Source organism: Haemaphysalis longicornis, unplaced genomic scaffold (assembly GCF_048455015.1).
Source record: "Haemaphysalis longicornis isolate Haplotype H1 unplaced genomic scaffold, Haemaphysalis longicornis Haplotype H1 scaffold_2, whole genome shotgun sequence".
NCBI lineage: Eukaryota > Metazoa > Arthropoda > Arachnida > Ixodida > Ixodidae > Haemaphysalis > Haemaphysalis longicornis.
This window is the reverse complement of record NW_027526295.1, coordinates 131394813-131417223: the sequence shown is the minus strand read 5'-3', so window position 1 is coordinate 131417223 and position 22411 is coordinate 131394813. Positions and strand designations below refer to the sequence as shown.

Below are 22411 nucleotides of genomic sequence, written 5' to 3'. Positions count from 1 at the left end.
CAGCTGTGTAAACGTGATCTACCATGGATCTGGAATTTTGCGCGTGCTTTTTGTTTTCATTCTGGGCTCGGAAGTCAGGGTGGCGAGTTGCTTAGTGTTTTGTTTCCCTTTTATATTGGGCATTCAATCTTTTAAAGAGCAGCACTTATAGCTCGGTCACCAGGCCCTAGCTAAATGCTATTTTGCGTAGAGGAGCTTCCTTTGAACGTTAGTTCCCATTCCGCACGTACACGAAAAATGACATTGAGTGCTTAATGCCTTAAGCTTTAATGCCATTAATTTGCTGCTACTCGCAAAAATCTAATGCCATTCACTTTAACGTCATTTTTGGTAGAGGAGTTCCGCGCAACTCATTTGCCTTCATGAACGCTTTAAATCTGTCTACTGTCGAACATGATGAGCACCAAATGAAGCCAACAAAACTCTCAGCACCAGGGTGGTGATGCGGAAATGTAGCTGAACTTCGAAATGAGGTGATTTTTTTGTGCACTTTTGGTGGCGAAGTTCTGAAGAAGATGAAGTTCACTAAAATGCCGGCAAAAGGCAAAACATCGTGTTACTCATTGTTTTGAATTTTCAGGATTTGGGTACTGCTGGCAGGTGGCGGCAGCTGCTGAAGCCGCATTTAGAAATAGCTCACACCATTTCTTTAGAAAACACTATTTCTCATAACGTTTTTTTTTCATGAAAAACATTTTTAACCCTTGTAAGACATTTTGCTCTATGTGAAAAACTTCTAAAATAGGAGTGCATTTCACTTTTTGGTCATCATCACCATCATGCCTAAGACATTTAATGCCTTTGTGTTTTCACATGTAGCATGGTCCTTCCAAATAATGTCATTCGGTGTCTTAAGAACTTAAACACTTCTGCCATTTTTCGGGTACGTGTGGCACAAGTGTAAGTATACTGGAATAAACAAGCCTTCATTGAAGTGAAAACACAGCTCCGTAGTTACTGTGCTTTGCTTTGATAACTGTACAGAGCTTATGCTCATTTGACTTGGATGGCATTATGCTGCCACGTGACATGGATGTTAAAGTCCAGTTTGTAGACGCGTGCATGCACTGCGTTTGTATCCTCCGAAGAGCCTTGCACTATTATTGAAAACAAGACGTAAATTCTAATTCCCGCTTGCAAGATAGTCTAGATGTATATTTTCACATGTGCCTGCATTGCAAAGACCTGCCAAGGTAAAAGCTCGGCATAACGGCTGAGGATTACAGCTCTGTTTTGTTTGATCCTGCAGCTTGCAGTTCTTGTGTGGTAAGAGAGATTGTGGAGTGAATAGCCAGCTTATGCCGCAGCCGGTGAATTCTCGCCTCAGGGGGTTCACTTTGGCCTTTTGAGTAACATACCCTTACAACGTGCCGTTGTGTGCGTCTTTTGCAGGTGTCTTACTTTGAAATTTACCTTGACAAGATTCGTGATCTCCTGGATGGTGAGCAGTCATAGATATGCCGTATTTCTACGTCATTTTTACTGTTTTTTTTTTAATTCTCGGCTGCAGAGATCATTGTAGTAGTACATTGTAGTTCACAAGGAAAGCAGCACTTGAAACCATGGTCAAATTATTTTTTTCTTTTCCTCGCCTTTTCAGTAACAAAGACAAACTTGTCTGTACACGAGGACAAGAACAGAGTTCCTTTCGTCAAGGTGGGTTCTGTTTCTACTCATCTCCCTTGACTGTAGAGATATCTACAGTTTGCATGAACCTGTGCAAGGGCTTCGATGCCAGGATTCTGTGTATTCTGCTTGTACGAGGGAGGAAAGGACATTGGTGGGGATATGTGATCTGTTACACACGTAAAAATTTTGTATTGCGTAATGGATAAAAGTGTTGTCAGCAGGTATTGCAGTTATTGAGCTAAATAAAGTCACTGTGAAGTGAATTAGACGAAGTCTTACTTGTGGCTGTAATCTTCACAGTCTGTAATTCATTATTTGAATGCTCAGCTAAAATTGGGAGCCTTTGTTTATTGCTGATGGGCAACAGAAGAGGAAACACCATGCGCCATTTGGGGCCTCAGCAGCGATGCCTTTATGATGTCACACAGCTGTGCTAGCAGTTTTCACGCTTTGTCAAGCCCAAACAAAGCATTTTGTGTTTGCAGATGTCATGGTTAATGTCACGTTTTTGTTTGCTCGCATCTGCTAAATTTAGCCCCCGTGGGCTTTCATAGTGTCATCACAGCTGATGTCAGCAAAGCAATGAGGGGGATAGTGCAAGAAATGTGGCATTTTTGAGTGCATACTTCTCTGTTAAGAAATTTGCACAACACCGGCCAAAAAGACTCGCAACATGACCTATGCATTGTTAATAGATTAATGGACATAATTGCAATTAATTTTTGTGATGACATGTGATGATGTGATTTTTGTGATGATGTGATGACATAATTGCGATTAATTTTTGTGGCAATTTTCTAGCGCAGTTGAAGAGCAGTTAGGCAGGGTGTTCGTGTTTTTCAAACAGCACGTATAGCCTGTCATTTGCTTTGTTGGCACCACTAAAACCATGAGACAAAGCTGTGTTGCCGCCAGTAAAAACTTGAGACAGAAAAGTGCAACCACTTGGTGACACAGAACTTGTTGCATACATGTTTTGGCCTTATGAACAGAAAGAGCAAAACTTCGAGTTTGGTGCCCTCAGTTTATTTGTATAAACTGAAGTGATAAACACGGAAAAATTTGAAAGACACAGGTGTTTGTGCTTTCAGTGCTTCATTGGTCTGCAAAAGTCGCAAAATTATTGTAAATTGCATTTGCTAAGGCGTCTGAAGTGAACACAAATGTCGTAAGCTGTTTTCTGCGTCAAATCTTTTAACATAACTGCAAACACCTGCACAACAAGTCATAAATGTAAGGCTAGGTTCAACGTGTGACTACCCTTAGTACCAAATGTCTAGTGTGAATGTTTTCATTGCTGTCGTCACTTGCAAGATTCATTGAACCTTCAGAGTTGTTCCCAAATTTTTTTTGTTTACATTGGGAAAAGTCTAGAGCCTACCCTCGAAATTTACCCCTCACAGTTCAGAAGACTGCAACATTTGCTTTCATTAAATGTGGCCAGTTTCGCTCAGGTTGGTGGGTGTGGTTTACAGGCACCTAGTTTTTTTCCGTGTGCTTCTGTATTTTATGTTGAGAAATGATCCAGATTCAGGCGGAAACTAATGCCTCCTCCGCAGCTGTTGCTAGCACGTAGTAACCAGCCTTCTTGTTGATGCCTGGACAGAGTGCCACTGGTTCTCTTGGATGGCACTCCTGTTTCAAAGTTTTTAAAGAAATTGTAAAAACTTTTGTTGTTCCCTCTCTCTCTTCCCAGGGTGCCACGGAGAGGTTCGTCACCAGCCCCGAAGAGGTGATGGAAGTCATCGACGAGGGCAAAGCAAACCGACACATTGCCGTTACAAGTGAGTGCGACATGTCCTGACATCGCAAATCCTCTCAGCCTCTGTCGTAGAAAATTGTCCATTATTTTGTTTCAGCCTGCACTTAACATCGAATGTGGGAATAGGCATAGCCAGGAGAATCATCTTTGCATCATATTTGTCTGCCCCTGTTAAATCATTGTGTACTGTTTACATGCAACCCCCATCGTACGCAACAAGCTAACATGAGTTAATGTTCCTTGTTGTAATATGCTGTAATGTGTGTTGATGCTTTTTTTGAAAAGGAAAGTTTGACATCTACCTGAATGCTGCCGTATGGCTACAAAGGGAAGCTATACAGCTTTCTCAGAAACTTCGCAGTTGAAAAAAAATTCGTCCTGGTCCAGGATTCGAACCCGGGACCGCTGTTTAACCGGAGCAGTCGCTCTACCAACTGAGCTAACCAGGAGGCTAGTCGTTTGTAGCGCGAGAGCGAATTTATCAGCAACTCGAAGTGAAAGACAGCTGTTAATCAACCAGATTTAGGGGAAATCCCCAAGGTGGAGTAAGTTTCTGCAAAAAACACCTTGACGTTTCTTTTTTTTTTTTTTTTTTGTTAAGCATTGTGGTTTCAGGAGGGCCAGATGCATATGCCTTGTTACTATGGAAAATTGCATTCTTTTGGCAATGAAGTAAAAAAGAAACTGGTCAGATTTGAAGGGGCTAGACTGCAGTGTTGTGCAAGATGACAGATGCATTTTAAAAAATAAAAATTAAAAATAGAGTGCATCCAGTGCGTAGCAGAAGATCCAGTGATGCTGTAAACAGAGGAAATGTGCTTGCGCAAACATTGAAAAGCCTGAAATATGAGTCCAGAATAAGTACAACTGTCACTGAACCGCTCAACTGTGTAACGGTGCCATTCGGTTCTTTGACATCCTGGTATTTTTATAGGGGAGAGACGGAGGAATACCCCGCTCCAGAGGCTGTTTAATTCAACCTGTGGCCTGTACAGTGCCGTTAAAAACTACTGAAATTGAGATGTGGCTACAACTAGGTGATAGCCTTTTAAATTGTTCAATGCTGAGAATAGGACCCCTGAGTAAGTGAAACTTTCAATAAAATAAACTCCTAATAAGGACCAATTCTAGAGGTACCTTCACTATGGTCAACTGCAATGTGCATAGTTCTCAAGTTGTACACTCCACTGTGGTTCCGGATAGATTTTCTACAAATTCACCAGTTGCTGGTGCATCCCCTTAACCAAAAACGCACATAGGGTAGAAATCAGTGCGTTATTGGAAGGTGCATTGCTGTTTTTACTCTTTCACTTTATCGTTGCCATGCAGGGGTAGTTACATTGACCACTTGCACATCCTTTTACTAGACGTAAGTGTCAGTGTTTACCTGCTGGCAAGGTGATGCCATGGAACACTGAAAACAACCCCTGCTTACCCCGTTGTGGGGGTGCTGTTCCCTGGCAGACATGAACGAGCACAGTTCGAGGAGCCACAGTGTGTTCCTGATCAACGTCAAGCAGGAGAACCTGGACGACCAGAAGAAGCTCAGCGGCAAGCTCTACCTGGTCGATCTGGCTGGCAGTGAAAAGGTACGCAGGGCTCCCTATTCGGTTCGCTTTGTCCGGACATCCGATCCCTTTAATACGTTCAGTGCAGTTTCATTCCTTTTTGTGTTTCCTGGTCAGATAACAAGTGCCGCTGTGTTGTTTTGCGGCAATACCATGGGCACACATCTGTCCAATGTGGTTACTGGACTGCACAGCTTCGCATTCAAATTGGGCTCTTCTGTGTTAACTTCTCCGTGAGGCTCCACTTCGCCCTACCTGTTTTAAAGGGCCAGACCTAGATCTGGGGCTGTGAATTCGAGGTATCTGCTAGTGCTTTTGCATCCACTGCTGAGGCCTTATCCTTCAGTGCAGGTCCGTTGCTTGGCCCTGAATCAGCGGAGTTGACACCACCTGTGTTACATAACCTGTCGCGTCAGCCAATAATGGCTATATAGCCACCTTTTCATTGCTCTGCTGCCCTTCCCCTTTCGCTAGCCTTTCTGCGTGCTCTCAGCCTGGGTAGTGTCTGGCAGGCAGCGCCGCTTCACAGAAACTATACAAAATGTTTTACAGGGTTTGCCCAACCTTCGCAAGGTTTAGCACCAGTGGGATTTTAGCGCGGTTTAAGCACCAGTGGGGCGCCTATTTTGGCCGCTTATCCACAGTGTGGCATGCCTCGGGCGATTGTACTGCTCCTATTGTAAAGCGAGTGACCTGGCAGAGAGTGTTATGTGGTTGGCATTGAGACCCAGCAGTTGAGTCGCATGCAGGTGCAGATGGGCTGATTTGTGTGGAATGAGGTGTTATAACAGTTCATGGAATGGAACTTTCCACCTGTGGGGCGGTCGTCAAAAGGGTCCGTATGTTGTGCCCGCTGAGGCGTGCTGATACAGTGGTGCTCTGTCTTGTTGCTGGCACGTGAAAGAACATTTGCGTGCTGCACTTTGTGACGAATGTTATGAAGGCACTTTTTCAAGAACTGGGATGCATGAACTCCTCCTTGCATGGGTTCCTGAGCATATATTATGCCGGCAAAATCTGAAAGTGAATATAAAAGTAGTTCTCGCAAGTCTCACTACAGGAGCTTCTCCAACAGCATTCCGGGATTCCCATTAAAGTGCGAGTTCTGAAATGCACAGTTGTTTGTAGCCGGGCCTGTGTGGCTGCGGCCATGAACAGCCCTGTGTAACTAGCAGCGTGGATTGCAGGGGCTGGTGCCCCAGCCGCTTCCTGCAGCAAACTAGAGTGCCTTGCTGAGGTTTGGATGCCTCTTTCTCCCTTCCGTGCAGGTCAGCAAAACTGGTGCCGAGGGCATGGTTCTGGACGAAGCCAAGAATATTAACAAGTCCCTGTCTGCACTGGGCAATGTGATCGCTGCGCTTGCAGATGGAAACGTAAGTGTGTGGGGAAATGACAGAAAAAAAATTAAAAGCAGGCTCTCTCTCTCTCTCGCTCTCTCATGTAAAGAAAAGTAGTGTAAAACTTACGGACCAAACTTATATATTGGGGGAAATTTCAGGACTTCACAATGGGGGAGGGCAGTTGAATTGACATAATTATATGTTTTGCAGTTAGGCATTAATTCCTCTGCATGTGTGGGGCTTCGGAGAAATTGACGTACGCTGGCATACAGTAAAGAGGCACGGCACAATGCTTGCCTACAGTCAGTAGAACTAATTTTTGAAAACTTGTTCACATGGAAACTTGATAAGGGCTAGATTGATTTAGGGGAAGAAGTGTTTGATATGTGCAAAGCATTTTTATGCCATTTGAAAGGAATGCTAAGACTGCCAGCGAGGAGCACATTGCTGACGAGCCTACCGTTGTAAGCTGCCAGTGAAGCTTTTGTTGCGCACCAACTACTTCGAGCAGTCAGCATCTTTCTCGCCCAGATATTTCAGTATGTGAAATTTGAAACTGTGCGGGAAATGGTGGAAATTCTTGCTTCTAGTTAGGTGCTCCTGTCTTGCATAGGTCGCATTTATATCCTGCCAGCTGTATTGAGAATTTTTTTAACGTGAACAGCCGTCTCTTCAAGTTGTTAGCAGTATCTATCAAGGGCATCATAAAACACACCATTGTGATGCAGCAGCACATTTGCTATAGCGCTGACCACAGTGGTGTTCGTCACATATTTATGTAATTTGAGATTACATGGGCTTCCTAAGCGCCCGAGTCACTTCTGTTATGCTGCCTAGAATGGCCGGCCCTGTTGCATTCTTTTGACTTCTCTCCCCCCCTCTGCAGAAGTCGCACATCCCGTACCGAGACAGCAAGCTGACGAGAATCCTGCAAGAGAGTCTTGGAGGAAATTCTCGGACAACCATCATCATCTGCTGCTCGCCAGCATCTTTCAATGAGTGCGAGACCAAGTCCACCCTCGAGTTTGGCAAGAGGTGGGTGCAATCTGTCGTTGTGCAGGCAGGCTTCCGAGGGTGTCTTTTGTTGTGGGCTTTCACTGTAGCTGTGACAGGCTTCCGTTGTAATTGAAGGTGGTGCTCGACAATGCAGGGCCAAGACGATCAAGAACACGGTGATAGTGAACGAGGAGCTGACAGCGGAGGAGTGGAAGCGGCGCTACGACAAGGAGCGGGAGAAGGTGACCAAGCTCAAGGGGCAGCTCAGCCGGGCAGAGTTCGAGCTCAGCCGATGGCGCAACGGTAAGTGCGCTGCCACTGTTGTTGCGGCAGTTACCTTTGTTGCACCACTGTCCACCAAGGCTCCTGGTTGCGTACATTAAACTAGCTTAAATTTGGGTGTGGGGATTAGGTGAAGGATGCACGAACATTATGAACGCAGTTTAGAACAGGCTTTGGAGGGGCTACGGCTCCTCCCAAAATTTTGTGGACATTGTAGCCCCCTCAGCCTGTAACATGCATGAGGGTTACAATGCGCACCTTTTCGGAAATTTTTGTTCATTTTCTCAGTTGTTTTGAATAAAATTGCAGCTAAAGTCAATTGAACAACTAAAATGACGATCGGAAATAGTTATGGAGCCAGTGTTGATGCCTTGTAGTTGAATCACAAAGTACTTGGGGCACTGAATGGCAAAATATCTTGTGAAGTAGTTTCAGAAGGCTGTAAAGAATATGTTGTGATCAGCAGCTGAGGTGCAGTAGTTTGGTGTAATGACACTTTTGCACCCTACCGATTACGAGTTGTTCAAAAGACAGGGGTGTGGAAACCCAAATCAAATCTTCTTGTGAGAACTTGTTGCATGCTTAGGTATTGGCTCACTGGGGCCATAATTTTTGCCCCCTGTCAAAACAAATCTACGACAGTATTGCCTTGCCCACGAGCCAGTCTTGTGGGTGTGGCAATACTCGTTCCAGTTGCTTGAAGCAGCGCCTATACACCTCTCTTGACCACCGCTGCAGGGGAGAATGTTCCAACGGAGGAGCAGCTCAAGGACCTGCTGGAGAGCAGCACTATGAGCCTGTCGGACGCGGCCTCGGCAGGCAACCTGTCGGCCAGCACGCTGTCGGTGGGCGGCAGCACGCCCACGGCGGCGACGCAGGCAGCGGCCAACGCGGCGGCGGCTAAGGGCGACCCCCTGGCCGGCGAGGAGCGGACGCGGCTGTACGCGCAGCTGGATGAGAAGGACGACGAGATCGACCGGCAGAGCCAGCTGATGGAGCGGCTCAAGGAGCAGATGATGGAGCAGGAGGAGCTGATCGCCACCACGCGGCGGGACTTCTCAGCGCAGCAGCAGGAGATGCTGCGCATCCAGCAGGAGAACGAGTCGGCCAAGGAGGAGGTCAAGGAGGTGCTACAGGCCCTGGAGGAGCTGGCCGTCAACTACGACCAGAAGTCGCAGGAAGTGGAGGCCAAGAACCGCGAGTGCGAGGCCCTCAGCGAGGAGCTCAACCAGAAGGCCTGCCAGCTCAACTCGGCCCACAACGAGCTGCAGCAGATGAAGGACCACTCGGTGCACCAGAAGAAGCGCACCACCGAGATGCTCACCTCGCTGCTCAAGGACCTCGCCGAGATCGGCGTCGTGCTGGGCGGAGGCGCTGGCGACGCCAAGGTATGCTCTCGCCCCCTTCGTTTCGGCCCTTCTTTTTTCCGGCTGTCACCTGACCAGGAGCACTGGGGTTCGCTATCGTTTAAACTGTTTTCATCGCTTCTGTGCTAAATTTGTTTTAGCTACTTGGTAGTCCTCTAATAGTTGCTGTAAACAAGTAAACTTTGAAGATTAGTGTTGCTGCGTATTGGTGCCAACATTGCAGCTGTCATGCATTGGTACACAGCGTCCGTCATCTTGATGGCGCGTTGACCTTCCGCCGTGTGGAAGCTATGCATGAACTTTTTTCTCCCACCCGCCCTCGCAGCCGGGCACCGACGTGAACGGCAAGATCGAAGAGGAGTTCACGGTGGCCCGGTTATACATCAGCAAGATGAAGTCCGAGGTCAAGGCGCTAGCTCAGGTGAGTGCTGCCTTCTCGAGAGTTTCTGTCGTTGTTTACCAACGGGTGTCGTCTCCTCCTCTTTGCAACAGCGCTGCCACCAGCTGGAGTCGTTCCAGTCGGACTGCAACAAGAAGATCGAGTCCAACGAGAAGGACCTGGCCGAGTGCCGGCTGCTCATCAGCCAGTATGAGGCCAAGATGAAGTCGCTGCAGGAGTCCATGCGGGACATCGAGAACAAGAAGCGCTCGCTCGAGGAGTCCCTGGACGAGCTCAACGAGGAGTGCTCCAAGCTCAAGGCGGCCGAGGAGATGCACATCATGGCCTCGCGCGAGAAGGAGAAGGAGAAAGACTCGGCTGAGAAGATGAAGGAGGCCCTGGAGCAGCAGATCGAGAAGCACCGCGAGGCGCACCAGAAGCAGCTGAGCTCGCTGCGCGACGAGATTGCCGACAAGCAGGGGCACATCGACGCCCTGCGGGACGCCAACCAGAAGCTGTCGCTGGCCCAGGAGCGGCTGCAGCAGGAGTACGAGAGGCTCAAGCAGGAGGAGCAGGACAAGAGCCAGCGGCTGCAGGAGCTGCAGTTCCTCAGCGCCCGCCGGGAGCAGGCCCGCCAGGACCTCAAGGGCCTCGAGGAGACCGTCTCCAAGGAGCTGCAGACGCTGCACAATCTGCGCAAGCTCTTCGTCCAGGACCTCCAGAGCCGTGTCAAGAAGGCCTCCCAGGGCGAGGACTCCGAGGACCCCAATGGGGGCGGGGGCGGCTCCCTGGCCCAGAAGCAGAAGATCGCCTTCCTCGAGAACAACCTCGACCAGCTCACCAAGGTCCACAAGCAGGTGGGTGCCCTCGCCTTTTCGCTGCTCTTTCGTCGCGCCGTCTCGACGATGAGGTAGGAGCAGCTTGCGCCATGTGCGCGCACTCGAGATGCAGTCTCAGGTCTTATGGGCTTCTCAGATGTGAGTAAGAGTATCTGTGCATCTCAAATTATTGAGGGAGGTGGCATTGCAAGGTGCCTCACCATCATTGGTGAAGTCACAGTTGCTTCTGTGAGCATGTAGGCTGAGTTCAGCAATGAAGGAATCATGGCCACAATTAAACCATAGGTTGGAAAAACAAAAAGATCTCGCTCAAACTCAGCCACAATTTTTTTCCTTCACGTTGTACTCGCTAATCACGTACTCGTTTGTAATTGTACTCACCTGCACGCAAACTCATTAGTCCTCACGAGTATTCGCACCCAATCTATACTGATTCGTACTCCTTCGTGTGTGCTTGTACTTGTACCTGTACTCATCTGTACTCACGTGTACTCGTACTCAATCTGTACTCACATTTACTTATATTCAAAGGTGTTTCTACTAATTGTTCTCGCAATCAACCACTTGCATTCACGTGCTGAACTAGGCATAGGTCAGCGTACTCACTACACATATTTGTGCTCGAACTCGCGAGTGAGTACAATGAGGGAGTACAGACGTGAGTGCAAGTTCTCGCTAGTGCACTGCAGCTTGTGCGTTTACTACGCTCAACTGTGGGCTACTAAGGAAGGTTGGAGTGATTGCAGTGCATTTTTAATGTACAGTGTAGACCGCTTATAACGTATGTCGCGGGAGCCGCGAAAATCCGCACTATAAGCGGTACCGCACTATAACCAAAACGTGCGCGAATTCAACCAAATCGCCACGTACCTCTCAAGTCATCCTAAATTTTTTATCACCCAAACGCACAGCGCCTAAAAACGAAGGAAGGGTCTTTATTTCGTATTATTTTTAACATCAGCCGCTGCTGCCGGGTCTCACACATTGCAAAAGCGCGGTCTTACAAACGGCGAGTGCGGCTTTAACTTCCGTTGTGTTTGTGTTTTGAAAGACCATGGCTGCGTTTTTTGCGTCTATGAAGATGCCGCAGGACATGATAAGAAAGGCCAGCGGGACTTTTTTTTTACCCCACCTTGCGTTCACGATGCCGAAGGCGGCTGCTTATCAGCGCAACGTACTGGTGGTGGAAATCTTCGCGCGGCTCGCTTGTTTGGGGAGAGCGGTGGCTTATCTGCACAACGTTCTAAAGCGTGAACCGCATGGAGCGATTTCTCGCGAAAACGTGCAGCGCACGCCGCAGGCGCGGCGACGCCGGCGCGGATACAACTGACGTAATGTGTGCGGCGCGGTAAGAGGCGGCAACATGGCGTCGGCACTGGCCGCGAAGATGCTCATGCAAGAAAAGAGCTGATAATGTGACCGCAAAGTGGAATATAAACTGCCATCCATGCTGCTTGTGAAAGCGCCCATCGAAAAATACCGCGGCGGTAAGCCTAAACTAAAGTCTCTTCATCTGATCGAGGGACTTTAGCCTAAACACCTCTGGTGCGGCTAGCCGGCTCGGAGCGCCTCGAATCTCCCGCCATTAGGTGCGCGTCTTTCCATTGGTGCAAGTAGTCAGGCTCCTCCCACTGCCACGCGAAGAAGCCACCGCGAGCGCGGAATCGTAGATGCATGAAAAAAACGCACGCGCAACGCCGACGTGCACAATTCGTGTGCGAAAACGGGCCATGCGGTTCACGATTAATAGAAACAACTTGCCACGCGCGGACGGGGAGCCGGTCGCTATCTTCCGAGGTGCATCAAGCAAGGGCAGCTGGGGTTATCACGTAAGCGCGAACTAAAGGGTGCCTATTTTTTGCTTCTGTGTCGAAGTTAGAGGAGAGCAAGGGGTACGCATGCGTCAGATGGCCGATTTCATCATATCTTTTTTTCTTTTGCTACCCTAAAACGATGCCCCAGCTGCGCCGGTCGATGAGCAGACCCGCCGAAAAACCGCACTATAAACGGTATTTTGCTTCGGCCAACCGCATCTTAAGCGGTATGCTTATGCATTGAGTTCTATGGGAGGCAAACCGGTGGTCACGAAAACCCGCGTTATATCCGGTCCCGCACTATAAGCGGTTACGTTATAAATGGTCTACACTGTAGTTGTAAATGTGCACTGTTAGAGTAAAAAGCACATCAAGCATTATTTTAGATATCATAAGTTGAACTAGTAAGTATCGTAAGTAAAATTTGCCTCTACGCCGCCTCCACACCGCAAAATTTTTTGAAGGGCAATGGGGCCTCGGACCAGCCGATACACACTCATATACAAGCAGGGTTGGCTACAACTGTGAATACAGTCGAACACGGATATATCGAACTCCAAGGGAATCGCGAATTAGTTCGATATATGAAAAATTCGATATAAAAAATTTGGGCTCTGAGACCTCACCTATGGCGGACGAGCATTTACCGATCATCGCATTCAAGAATGACAACTAATTCCGCACTCACGACGCAACAGGACGCTTTATTTCCGTGAAAAAAAAAATCACTGATCTTGGCCTGCTCCTTCGCCCAGGAAATGAAATTAAAGACGCTGGTCTCGATCTTCTCGAGGCTGCACAACTAGAAAATTCCAGCAGTACGCTGCGCCTTCGCACACCATGCACAACACGCAAGGAAAAGAAGAACAACGCGCACGTACCACAATAACTTTGAAGGTAACAATTCCAAGGCTCTCTGAACGGACTCCAACAAAGCGCTCGCGATGGTCATCTCCGAGAGAAACAGTGATCTCCGAAAGGTGCGGGACAACTCGCCAAACAGCAGCAACAGCAGCAAAATGCAAAAGAAGGAGGGTTCCGCCAGCGCCTTCGTTCCCTCTTCCCTTTCCCGAGACGACATCGGGGGAAGACAGACCCAGAGAGAGAGAGAGAGAAAAAAAAAACTCTTTTTCGGCAAGCCGAGGAACGTACGCAACCGAAAAAAAAAAAAAAAAAAAAAAAAAGACGTGCGCAGTTGGGGCATCCCTGCCTCACACTGTAACATTTTCCGAGTGTTCGGGCTTGTGTTCCTTGAGAGATTTAGCATACCGGGCTCCGTCCGCTAACGCTACGGCGGCCGGTAGCGGGGCCCGACTGGGCAAGCACAAATTCGTTCCGGTAAGGGGGATTAGTTACGCGATCCAGTCTTCGCCATGCCCGCGCATTCCTCCACATCCTCCTCAACCTCAATCGGGGGCGCAGCAACCGCCGAAGAGCACCTTCCAGCTCGCGCGGCGTTCGGTATACCCAATGTCGGGAAAAATACGGTTCGATATAAACGTACGAATTCCTATACTTTTACAGAGAATTTTCAAGGGGATAATTTATGAGTTCGATATAGGCAATAATTCGATATACCCGTGTTTGATATATCCGTGTTCGACTGTAAATCCCATGCCATCACGGAGTTTCAAATGTTGTTAATATATTCTTTTCAGAGGAGCAGCAAAAGACCCCACAAAATCAAGTTTGTATTTTGTCCGCGCATCAAAAAAAAAAAAGGGAAATCAATTAAGAAACACCTTTATTAACAAACGCCTTGATTAGCGACTAAAAAGGATTCAAAGAAATCTCTCGAGCCTGCGGGCCTGAACAAACTTAGCATCCAGTACTTCAAGCCGTATCCGCAAGGAAGCAGCCATATCACATATTTTCAGTCGAGGGCAACAACGAGCTGTGCAGAGAATTACAGCACACCGCAAGCATTACGTACACCGCAAAAAAAAAAAAAAAAAAAAAGGCACACAAACTATTGTCTGTGAAAAAATACAGCAGCACCCTACAACTTCTCCTAAGCACATTTGGTGTATTCACGCAGCTACGAGAACACTGGAACATTCCTGGAGGCTGAGCCTGGGCTTTAATGTGGAGCACAGCATCAAAGTAATCATGAATTCCCGAGAAATTATCAGTGGCTCTTTCAGTTGGTCGAACCAGAGTAACAGCTTCTCTCCCTTTCGGCCTCAGGCACACGTCTAGGGCCTCAAAGGGGGCAAATTTTTTGCAGCAAAACAGTCCCCCCCTTCTCAGATGCCTTGATTGAGTACAAATCAGTGTACTTGTGAGTGAGAACGCCGATGTATATTAAGGACACAATTTTAGGAAATTGTGTTTCATTGGTGTCAAGAGTAGTCTTGCAGAGGAATGTGGCCACAATTCACTATTATAACTGACCGGTATGCCAATGTTTTTTTCTAGGAGAATGCAGTGTTGAAAATGGCAGGTTAGCATTTCAGGTGAGGTTTGGTGTGTGTGTCTGACTAAGCCTAAAAGCACCAGCAGAAGAACCACACTTTGCTGCTGTAGGGTAGTATTTTAGACACTCTGCTGCGCAGCTTGGGGATGCTGCTTTAGCATTGGCCACTGCTGCTGCACTCTGTGGAAAAAAGTTTGCAAATGAGCCTGGACAGCTTAAAAGGGGGTCGCACTAAGCATGCCCAGCTGGGCACCCATTACGCACTCTTCAATTTAGAAACGTTTTACAAGCCTTTGTCATTGGTTTGTGTTGCCTGCGGCCGATGAAAGTGCACCAGTTCTTTCATTGCGGTAACTGCTAGAGTGACAGCAGCCAAAGCTCAGTGTCTTGTGCAGTTGATGCTGACCTTTCCCTTTTTCCCTTCTCTGTGCCCTGCACAGCTGGTCCGCGACAATGCCGACTTGCGCTGCGAACTGCCTAAGCTGGAGAAGCGCTTGCGAGCAACCATGGAGCGAGTCAAGGCTCTGGAGAGTGCTCTGAAAGAAGCGAAGGAGAGTGCCATGCGCGACAGAAAGCGGTCAGTCTCGCTCCCTCCTCTCCTCCCCTCTGTGCGTGCGTGTCGTCCCTGCCGTTTCTCACAGCCTCTGTCGCGTGTCCTTGCAGCTACCAGTATGAGGTGGATCGCATCAAGGAGGCTGTCAGGCAGAAGAACCTTGCCAGGAGGACCCACATGGCCCAGATCGGTGAGCTAGCCCCGTCTGTTTGGTGCCACGCACAGTGGCTGTAAACACTGCACTGCACGATTGATGCTCAGCATCTCTTGATCCCTCATCCGCTTGTCTGGGAGGAGGTCGTCAAACACGCATCACATTTTAATTTACATTTGCACCTTTGCTACCCCCCAGTTGCAATTTGAGCCCCCATCAGTTTGCCCCTCTCGCTGTTTCTTCTGGGGGGCACCGTGTCTTGACTGAGCTCGCCTGTGACACTTTGTGTGCAGCCAAGCCAATCCGAGCCGGCCAGCCCCACGCCCCTGTGGGAGCTGCCATCCGAGGAGGCGGCATGGTCTACCAACCACCAAATGCAGCTGTGGAAAAGGCTTAGGTGGGTGTGCACGCGCAAAACTCGATGTATCCCGAACGGGAGAGTTACTTGTTAGACGCAAGTGGGGTTTGTGTCTTAGTGAAGCGTGTCTCAACTGTACCAATGGCTTTTTAATGCCTTTTTATTAAGGGCGATGGCTCTCGATCTCCATTCTTCATCAGATAACGTGAAAAGCGTCTATTATTTCTGCTCTTGTTTCTGTCCTGGTTCTTGGAAGTGTACAACTGTACATCTGCTCTTAATTAATGTGCATTTCTTTGGATGTACAGTGGTGCCAACATTGGCAGTGGGTGCAGCTGAAACAAGGCGCTTTCACCTTTGCGGGCGCATGATGACAGATGCTACGCATGGTTCAATATAGCAGCCGCATGCCAAGTAGCCAGAGTGGTGTATAGAGTACGTCATGCATATTTCCATGAATGGCGGCCATATCTTAGCTCTGAGACACTGGCATATGATGGCAGTACCTACTGCAGCATCTTTTTGGCCTCGAAGCCAGGGCTGGTGTTCCTCATTAAAGCTGACTGCCCTTCAACATCCACTTTCCCTACTCCTTTGGTTCCTGTGCATTCCATAATGAATGCTGCTTTCTGTGACCATGTGTGCACAGTTTTCTCTCGCATTGTGCTAATCAATCTCTGCCTTCCTCCCCTTTCTTTATTCTCCGGGGGTCCTTTTATTGCAGGTCACGAAACCACACACGACACACACACACCACTGCGCAATGTGCACGCAACTGCAGCTGCCAGCACCACCACTCTCAAGGAGGCGGAAGAGGAGAGGAGGAGGAGGATGCTGAGAGGAGGAAGATGTGAACAACGACCAGCACCGGGCCTTGCTTATCCTCCGTTGTGGTGTGCGTCGGGAAAAAGAACTCGCTGCGTGCTCTTTCGCAACGGCTTGGCCACTTGCCCTCCTTATTGTTTGCATATTTTTGCCCCCTCCCCTCCTCGCTTTCATGCCCCAACTTGCCCTTGGGTATCAGTCCACTGGGGGGGTGATCTTCCTTGAACTACGCAGCAGCAGGGTGCAGTTTCTTTCCAAAGATGGCAGCGTGAGGAGGCACGCTATTGGGCAGCCAGGCTGACTCCTGGCCTGCTCTCCCTTCCCCCAGACTCTCTCTCTCTCTGCTCCGCTGCCAAGCACTCACTGTGTGGGGCTGGTGATAGTTGACATGCCCCCTTGCTGCACCACTTTGACTTGCTCAGTTGCATGTTCCTAGTTTGCTGGCTGCTTCTTCTCAATGCGTTTGGATGTGCTGTTTTTTGAGTGTCATGTTAGGGAGCCATTCACTTTGGGAACCATTCGCTAGAGGTCTCATTCTTCTAAGCCGGTACTCTCTGTCCAGTGAATTTGTGTTGTGCAATTCACAGTTTGCAATTAAAAGAGAAAGAAAAGGACAGAAAAACAAAAAGAGGTGGGTGGAGCGAGATTAGGAAGTTGGGCAAAAAAAAAAAAAGAATGAAGTTCGTTTTTGTTTAGTGCACACTTTGCATGGCCCAGATGAATCTTGTGGCGCTTTGTATATTGCTATGCCCTGTTTTCTTTGCTGCCGTCATCTCTTGTACTTGGTTGGCTGTACTTATATTCAGAAATCACTTTTCTGTACCGGGTGACCACAGCGGCAGTGGTGGCCTACCGGTAGGCCTACTGGTTGCAGTGCAAGCATGTGCAGGCGACAAGCTCAGTGTTTGGTTTGAACATGCTCATCCCTTGTACGTCTGTGGGCGTGAGCCATGGGCCATGTGGGTGAAGGTGCTAAGTGGAATACACATGGGTGCACATGAGTTGGGCACTGTGAAGGAGTGCACCAAGGGCGGGATCTCTCCCCTCTCTTTTTCTTTTTTTCCCCCCGCCTGAGTGGTTTATATAATTACCTTGTTTTTACACTTGCACAGGGAAGCCCTTGGTAGCGAGTGATACAGGTGTGTAATCAAATCAACAATGGTCCGCACGTACTTGTGGTGTGTGACAAGGGGGTCTGCATTTCCTGCTGCTTTTTAAAGGGTCATCAAAGTGACTACACAAATTGTGTCAGTGTGGCATCTGGTCTGCTTCGAAGCACACTCTCTGCCTCCCTCTTTGCCTTGGGGGAAGGGTGGGGGAAAGCCATTGCCTTTTACCTGTCCCGCATTCTTCGACACTTTCTGGTTCGTTTTCCTTCCTTTGCAGTTGTTCTTACCCTACTAGGTTTTGATTTTGTTCGGGGGAGGCGCACCCACTGTTGCGGTACAATGGCAGTCATCTGCGGCTCGCAGATGCTACCGAACAAGTGCGTGCGTCACTCTCGTTAAAAAGAGATCAAACCGCCTGCTCCATATGGAGTAGCCTCTCTAACTTTTTCTCATTTTGTGGTTTTCCCTCTTCCTGTGAAGGTGTACATACAATACAGTCCTTCAGAGCAGCAGATACCACATCAACACAGTTCTTGCCTGTTTTCCAACATGTCGCCTTTGCACATACTGAGCCGGGCTGGCCCAGTATCGCAAGACTTGTGTCTGCGATGGAAACCTCAGCGTCAGATACCCTTTGGTAGTCTAAATTGATCCATAGCCCTCCAATACGGACTAGCTCCGGGGGTGTAAAGCGCCGGTTTGATTGAAACTCAAATTGCGTACATAGGCCTGCCCACGTTAGACATCTTCGATGCGTTTGCCCGTCCTCGCTGAAAATTCCGTAGGCGCTTCTCTTGGGCGTGTGCGACTAGTGTTTTACGAGAAATCCCTCCACCAGGCTGTTGCGAGTCCCTCTTGGTATTGTGACTGTGTTGCTTCTTGTCCTTCCTTCAGTCGCAAGCATCAGGTATTCGTCGAGTGGCACGTTTTCTGCACTCCTCGCGGGAGCGGTGAGGAGCCAGACGGGAGAGCCGCGTATATTTTTGGAGCAGCGCTGCAGGTGACGTCCTTGAGGTTTGTTGTGCCTTCATAATGACCCGCAGCACGTGGAGTGGGGGACGCGTGCACACGCACACACATGCACACTTACACAGGCTGACTCTGGTGTGTGAAAACTCGTATCTGGGGTGTGTGTGAATGCCGTGTCTGGGAATGAGAGCGTCAGTGTGATAACTACGCCCCTTTTCAGGTTTCCTAGCACGTACCTTCTTTTCTTTTTTTTCGTTTGTTTTGCGGTGCTTTTTTGTTGAGCGCATGCTTTATGTTGCTGTCAGGACCAAAAAGTAGCGGTGGTTGCATCCCAAGGGCCCCCGACATGTAGGAATTACATTGCTTTAGGTTCTCCGGTGTCGCGCGCGGCTGTTTTCTGGTCGATAAGAGGTGTCTGCCTTCCCTTCGGTCGTCTTAGCTGTTTATTGCTGGCCGTTCGGTGAGCTTAGCGCTGGGGAGCTTGGAGAATGGAAAAAATGGCTGTAGATGACCGACTGCAATAGTGGTGACGTCCGCTCCTGGCTTTTGTTTTACCTCCCCTTCATATTTTTGGTATCCCGTAGCAGTTATTTATATACAAATGTGTTGAGGCGGCTGCTATGATATAGTTGCACAGCCGCACTATTTTTTATTGTTCCAAGCGAATGCATTGCGACTCGAAACGACTGTGTATATGCAGGCTTTGGTTCTTGGTCATGGAGGTTGAAAACTGCTGCCTGAAAAGCCCCTTCGGTTGCTTCGCGGGCACCTGTCCTAAGGTGGACACTCACTTTTAGTTTTTGTTTTTGTTTCTCGGTGTGAATTTTGAGTTCTCGCATGGAAAGTCGGTTTTGCAGGACAGCAGAAAGGAAGGTCTACCCAAGCCTCCCTTACCCCGACGAACCGCATTGCGGGAGAACAGTGTAGACTTATCGGCAGTTTGCGCGGCTGCGTTGTGGGTTTAGTGCAATTAGTGCATGCTACACACACACACACTACTGGGCTTTTGCAGGCATCTGGGAAGGGCGGGGGCGTTGCTTGTAATTTTTCTTGCAGGTGGGACTGTGGCCGCACCTAAACCACCTTTTACCCTTCCTCTTTTTTTTTTTTAAAGAGTTCTTTTATGCAATGTGTCCGTGGGAGGTCGAACATTTAAATAATTTATGAAAAAGGATTATGTACCGTACTATATGTGGCTTAATAAAAGTTTTGTTTCCTGGTGGTAGATTTGTGTGTGTTGTGTGTTGGCTTCTACGTTTACTCGGCTGGTGACTCTGCAGTGTCTGTCTGGCTGCACAAAGCGGTATCCCTTCACATTCCACATTCTTTGCCACAATGTCATTCTTGCTGAAGGTGTTCATTAGTGTCGTGAGTCACAGCGATGAAAGAATTTCGTCGTACAATGAGCCTTCTTATCACGAGTGACACGTCTTCTCTCAATGTGGGGGCCATAACAAAGGCAAGTGAAAAAGCTTAAACGTGAACGCAGAACTTTTGAAAGGTTTTGTTTGAGACTGTTGAACGGCTCGTTACAGGAATAGTACGTGTAGTGGAGGGACGTCATTTTGCTTCTGTGAGCTCAAACTTTATAGCTTGCATGCTCAGCTTTGCATTTTCACACGTTATTTGTTGCTGACATTTTGATTGGTGACCGAAAGGTCTAGCAGTGGACTCCAGGCTTACCCATCTCTGGGAAGCTTTCCAAAGCATCCAAAGACGCTGGAGAACGAATAAATTCAACTGTAAGCTCAAACTATGGCTAATTGAAATCGAAAAAACACGCAGCGGAACCTGCTCAAAGCCAGTAGGACCAGATATGTAACCAGCTGCCGGGCAACCTATGCCTTAAGAAGACGTGGCAACTGCTTAGGCACTTAATTGACCCCAGTACCAGTAAGCTGGAAAAAAGTTGTCGCCTAACACATATAATACAGAAGTACCAAGGATCGGATTCGGAACTCCTAGATGCACTACGCGACATCTACCATCCCCCCCACCCCGAAATCGCAACTACCACCCTACTCGGGACTAGCCAATCTGGAGCTGGACCGAGATATTACAGGAGCTGAAGTCAGAGCAGCATTAGCCAAACTCAGATCCAACTCAGCCCCTGGCCCAGACCAAATAACTAATATGTAAAGCATTACGCAACCTAAACGATAAGTCAATCGCATCACTCGCGCAATATATTAACGAATGCTGGCGAACGGGCACTATACCGAAATCGTGGAAGCATGACAAAACAATCCCAATTCCGAAGCCTAATAAACCCCTAGAATTGGACCACCTCCGCCCTATCTCCTCGACATCATGTCTGGGCAAACTCGTGGAGCGTGTCATCCACGCACGACTCTTATTTATTTATTTACAAGTACCTTACAGGCCCTTGGTTAGGGCATTGAGTAAGGGGGGCTAACAAAGACATGTACAAGTAAATGGGCGAAAGGTGCCAAAAAGTAAGTGCGAAACATGAGTAACATAGAAACAAGAACTATGTATAAATTGGCATTATACATCATCGCCGAACAACACAAAAGATGTAGTTCATGGCACACAGCAGTTAAGAAAGTGTACAACATGTGTAACTTGCATTGGCACAGATTGCGGTACTATAATAAATGGAAAGTCATGACAGCGCTTACAGGAAGTGTGAACAGTTCATTCAGATAGGTCTAAACAAACAAAAATAAAGCACAAATAGGTGGGAAATTGGGTTTACAAAAGAATTTTTGCAGAGCACTATAAATGCCATATACATACAAGAACGAAGCAGTGAACCTAAAATTATCAACTGAAGTGCAAGAGTAATTTGTTGCGGAAGGAAACTGGGTCAGTGTCCGTTACTAAGTTATCGGGGAAGATCATTGCTCAACGTGATGGCTCGAGGCAATGCGGATGCGTTAAAAAAAAAGTTTGCTTTACCGTACATGCGTGAGAAACGAAACCGGTTGTGTAGTCTAGTTAATAAGTAGGAGGGTCGTTCAGTTGGAAGTCTGGTCATTTTAGGGCTATTGACTTATTTGTGACAGAGGCATAAAAGAGGAGTATTGTGGCGAGTGGATAATAATTGAAGTGAGTAAGCCCTATTTTGAACCGCCTCGATCATGTTGGTTAAGTAATTTTTAGTGGGGGTACGTTGGTTGAGTAATTTTGGGGGCAGTACCAGATTGATGAGGTAAATTCGAGTTGAGGGCGAACAAAAGTTTCATAAGCTAGTTTTCGAACGTTAGCAGGGGAGGAATGTAGGTTACGGCGTAGGTGTCCCAGTGATCTCGAGGCATTTGCTGCGCAGATATTAGTGATGTGGGAGGACCATGAAAGATTTTGTGTGAAGTGTACGCCCAAATATTTGTATGTAGAAACATGCGAGAGCAGTTCGTTATTTATACGGTATGGAAAAATGGAGGGGTCATGCTTACGACTAAACAAGATGGTTTCACATTTCAATGCATTTAGAACCATTTGCCACGTTTCACACCATTTGCCAATTACGTCAAGATTTTTCTGTAGTGCGTAATGATCGTTAAAATTTTTGATAGCCTCGATTGAGCTTATTTATACCTGAATTTTCGGGTCGCTGCGACTTTATTTTCGCGACTTGCAGGTTGCCACGGACAATATGAATCGGACAATTGGCAGAAACGATACTACGTAGATAGTTCCATGTGCGCATTAGTTGTTGCTTAAATTTACATCGCCCCAAGTTCACAAGCGGAGGACTTTGTGGGAAAGGGAAATCCGGGGCATTCGTAGTACGTTTTCCGCGAGCTGTTGAGGTCTCCAGCCCAGTTGACCAACGGTGGCCTCAGCAGCTTCTTGATGAAGAACTCGCGCAACTTTTCACAGTGGTACGCGTCACTGGAAGCGGAATACCACATCAGGGGACAGTTTGCGAGGTGCGGAAGTACAGCACTTGAAAGTAGCTTGCATATTTTGTCCACAGTGGCGGATCTGCAGACTGGAGGGCTTCCTCAACGAATGTTTACACAACCCGACAATTTCAGGCCGGGGATAGCTCAGCCTGCCTTGGTCAAGGCTGAATGAACGCAAT

The 22411-nt window shown here is 48.0% G+C and overlaps 1 protein-coding gene across 1 annotated transcript in view; it reads left to right on the top strand.

Annotated features, from left to right (window-relative positions):
* Khc (kinesin heavy chain) overlaps positions 1-19585 on the top strand; it is an 83967-nt gene extending 64382 nt beyond the window's left edge. Inside the window, exons 5-18 of the mRNA XM_077698288.1 lie at positions 1393-1441; positions 1601-1656; positions 3326-3413; positions 4856-4980; positions 6228-6332; positions 7186-7334; positions 7450-7598; positions 8316-8965; positions 9270-9365; positions 9437-10180; positions 14833-14969; positions 15056-15135; positions 15393-15496; positions 16182-19585. Of these exons, the coding sequence (XP_077554414.1) occupies positions 1393-1441; positions 1601-1656; positions 3326-3413; positions 4856-4980; positions 6228-6332; positions 7186-7334; positions 7450-7598; positions 8316-8965; positions 9270-9365; positions 9437-10180; positions 14833-14969; positions 15056-15135; positions 15393-15496 (2532 nt within the window). The 3' untranslated portion in view covers positions 16182-19585. The remainder of the gene's footprint in view (positions 1-1392; positions 1442-1600; positions 1657-3325; positions 3414-4855; positions 4981-6227; positions 6333-7185; positions 7335-7449; positions 7599-8315; positions 8966-9269; positions 9366-9436; positions 10181-14832; positions 14970-15055; positions 15136-15392; positions 15497-16181) is intronic.
* The last annotated feature ends 2826 nt before the right edge of the window (positions 19586-22411 follow it).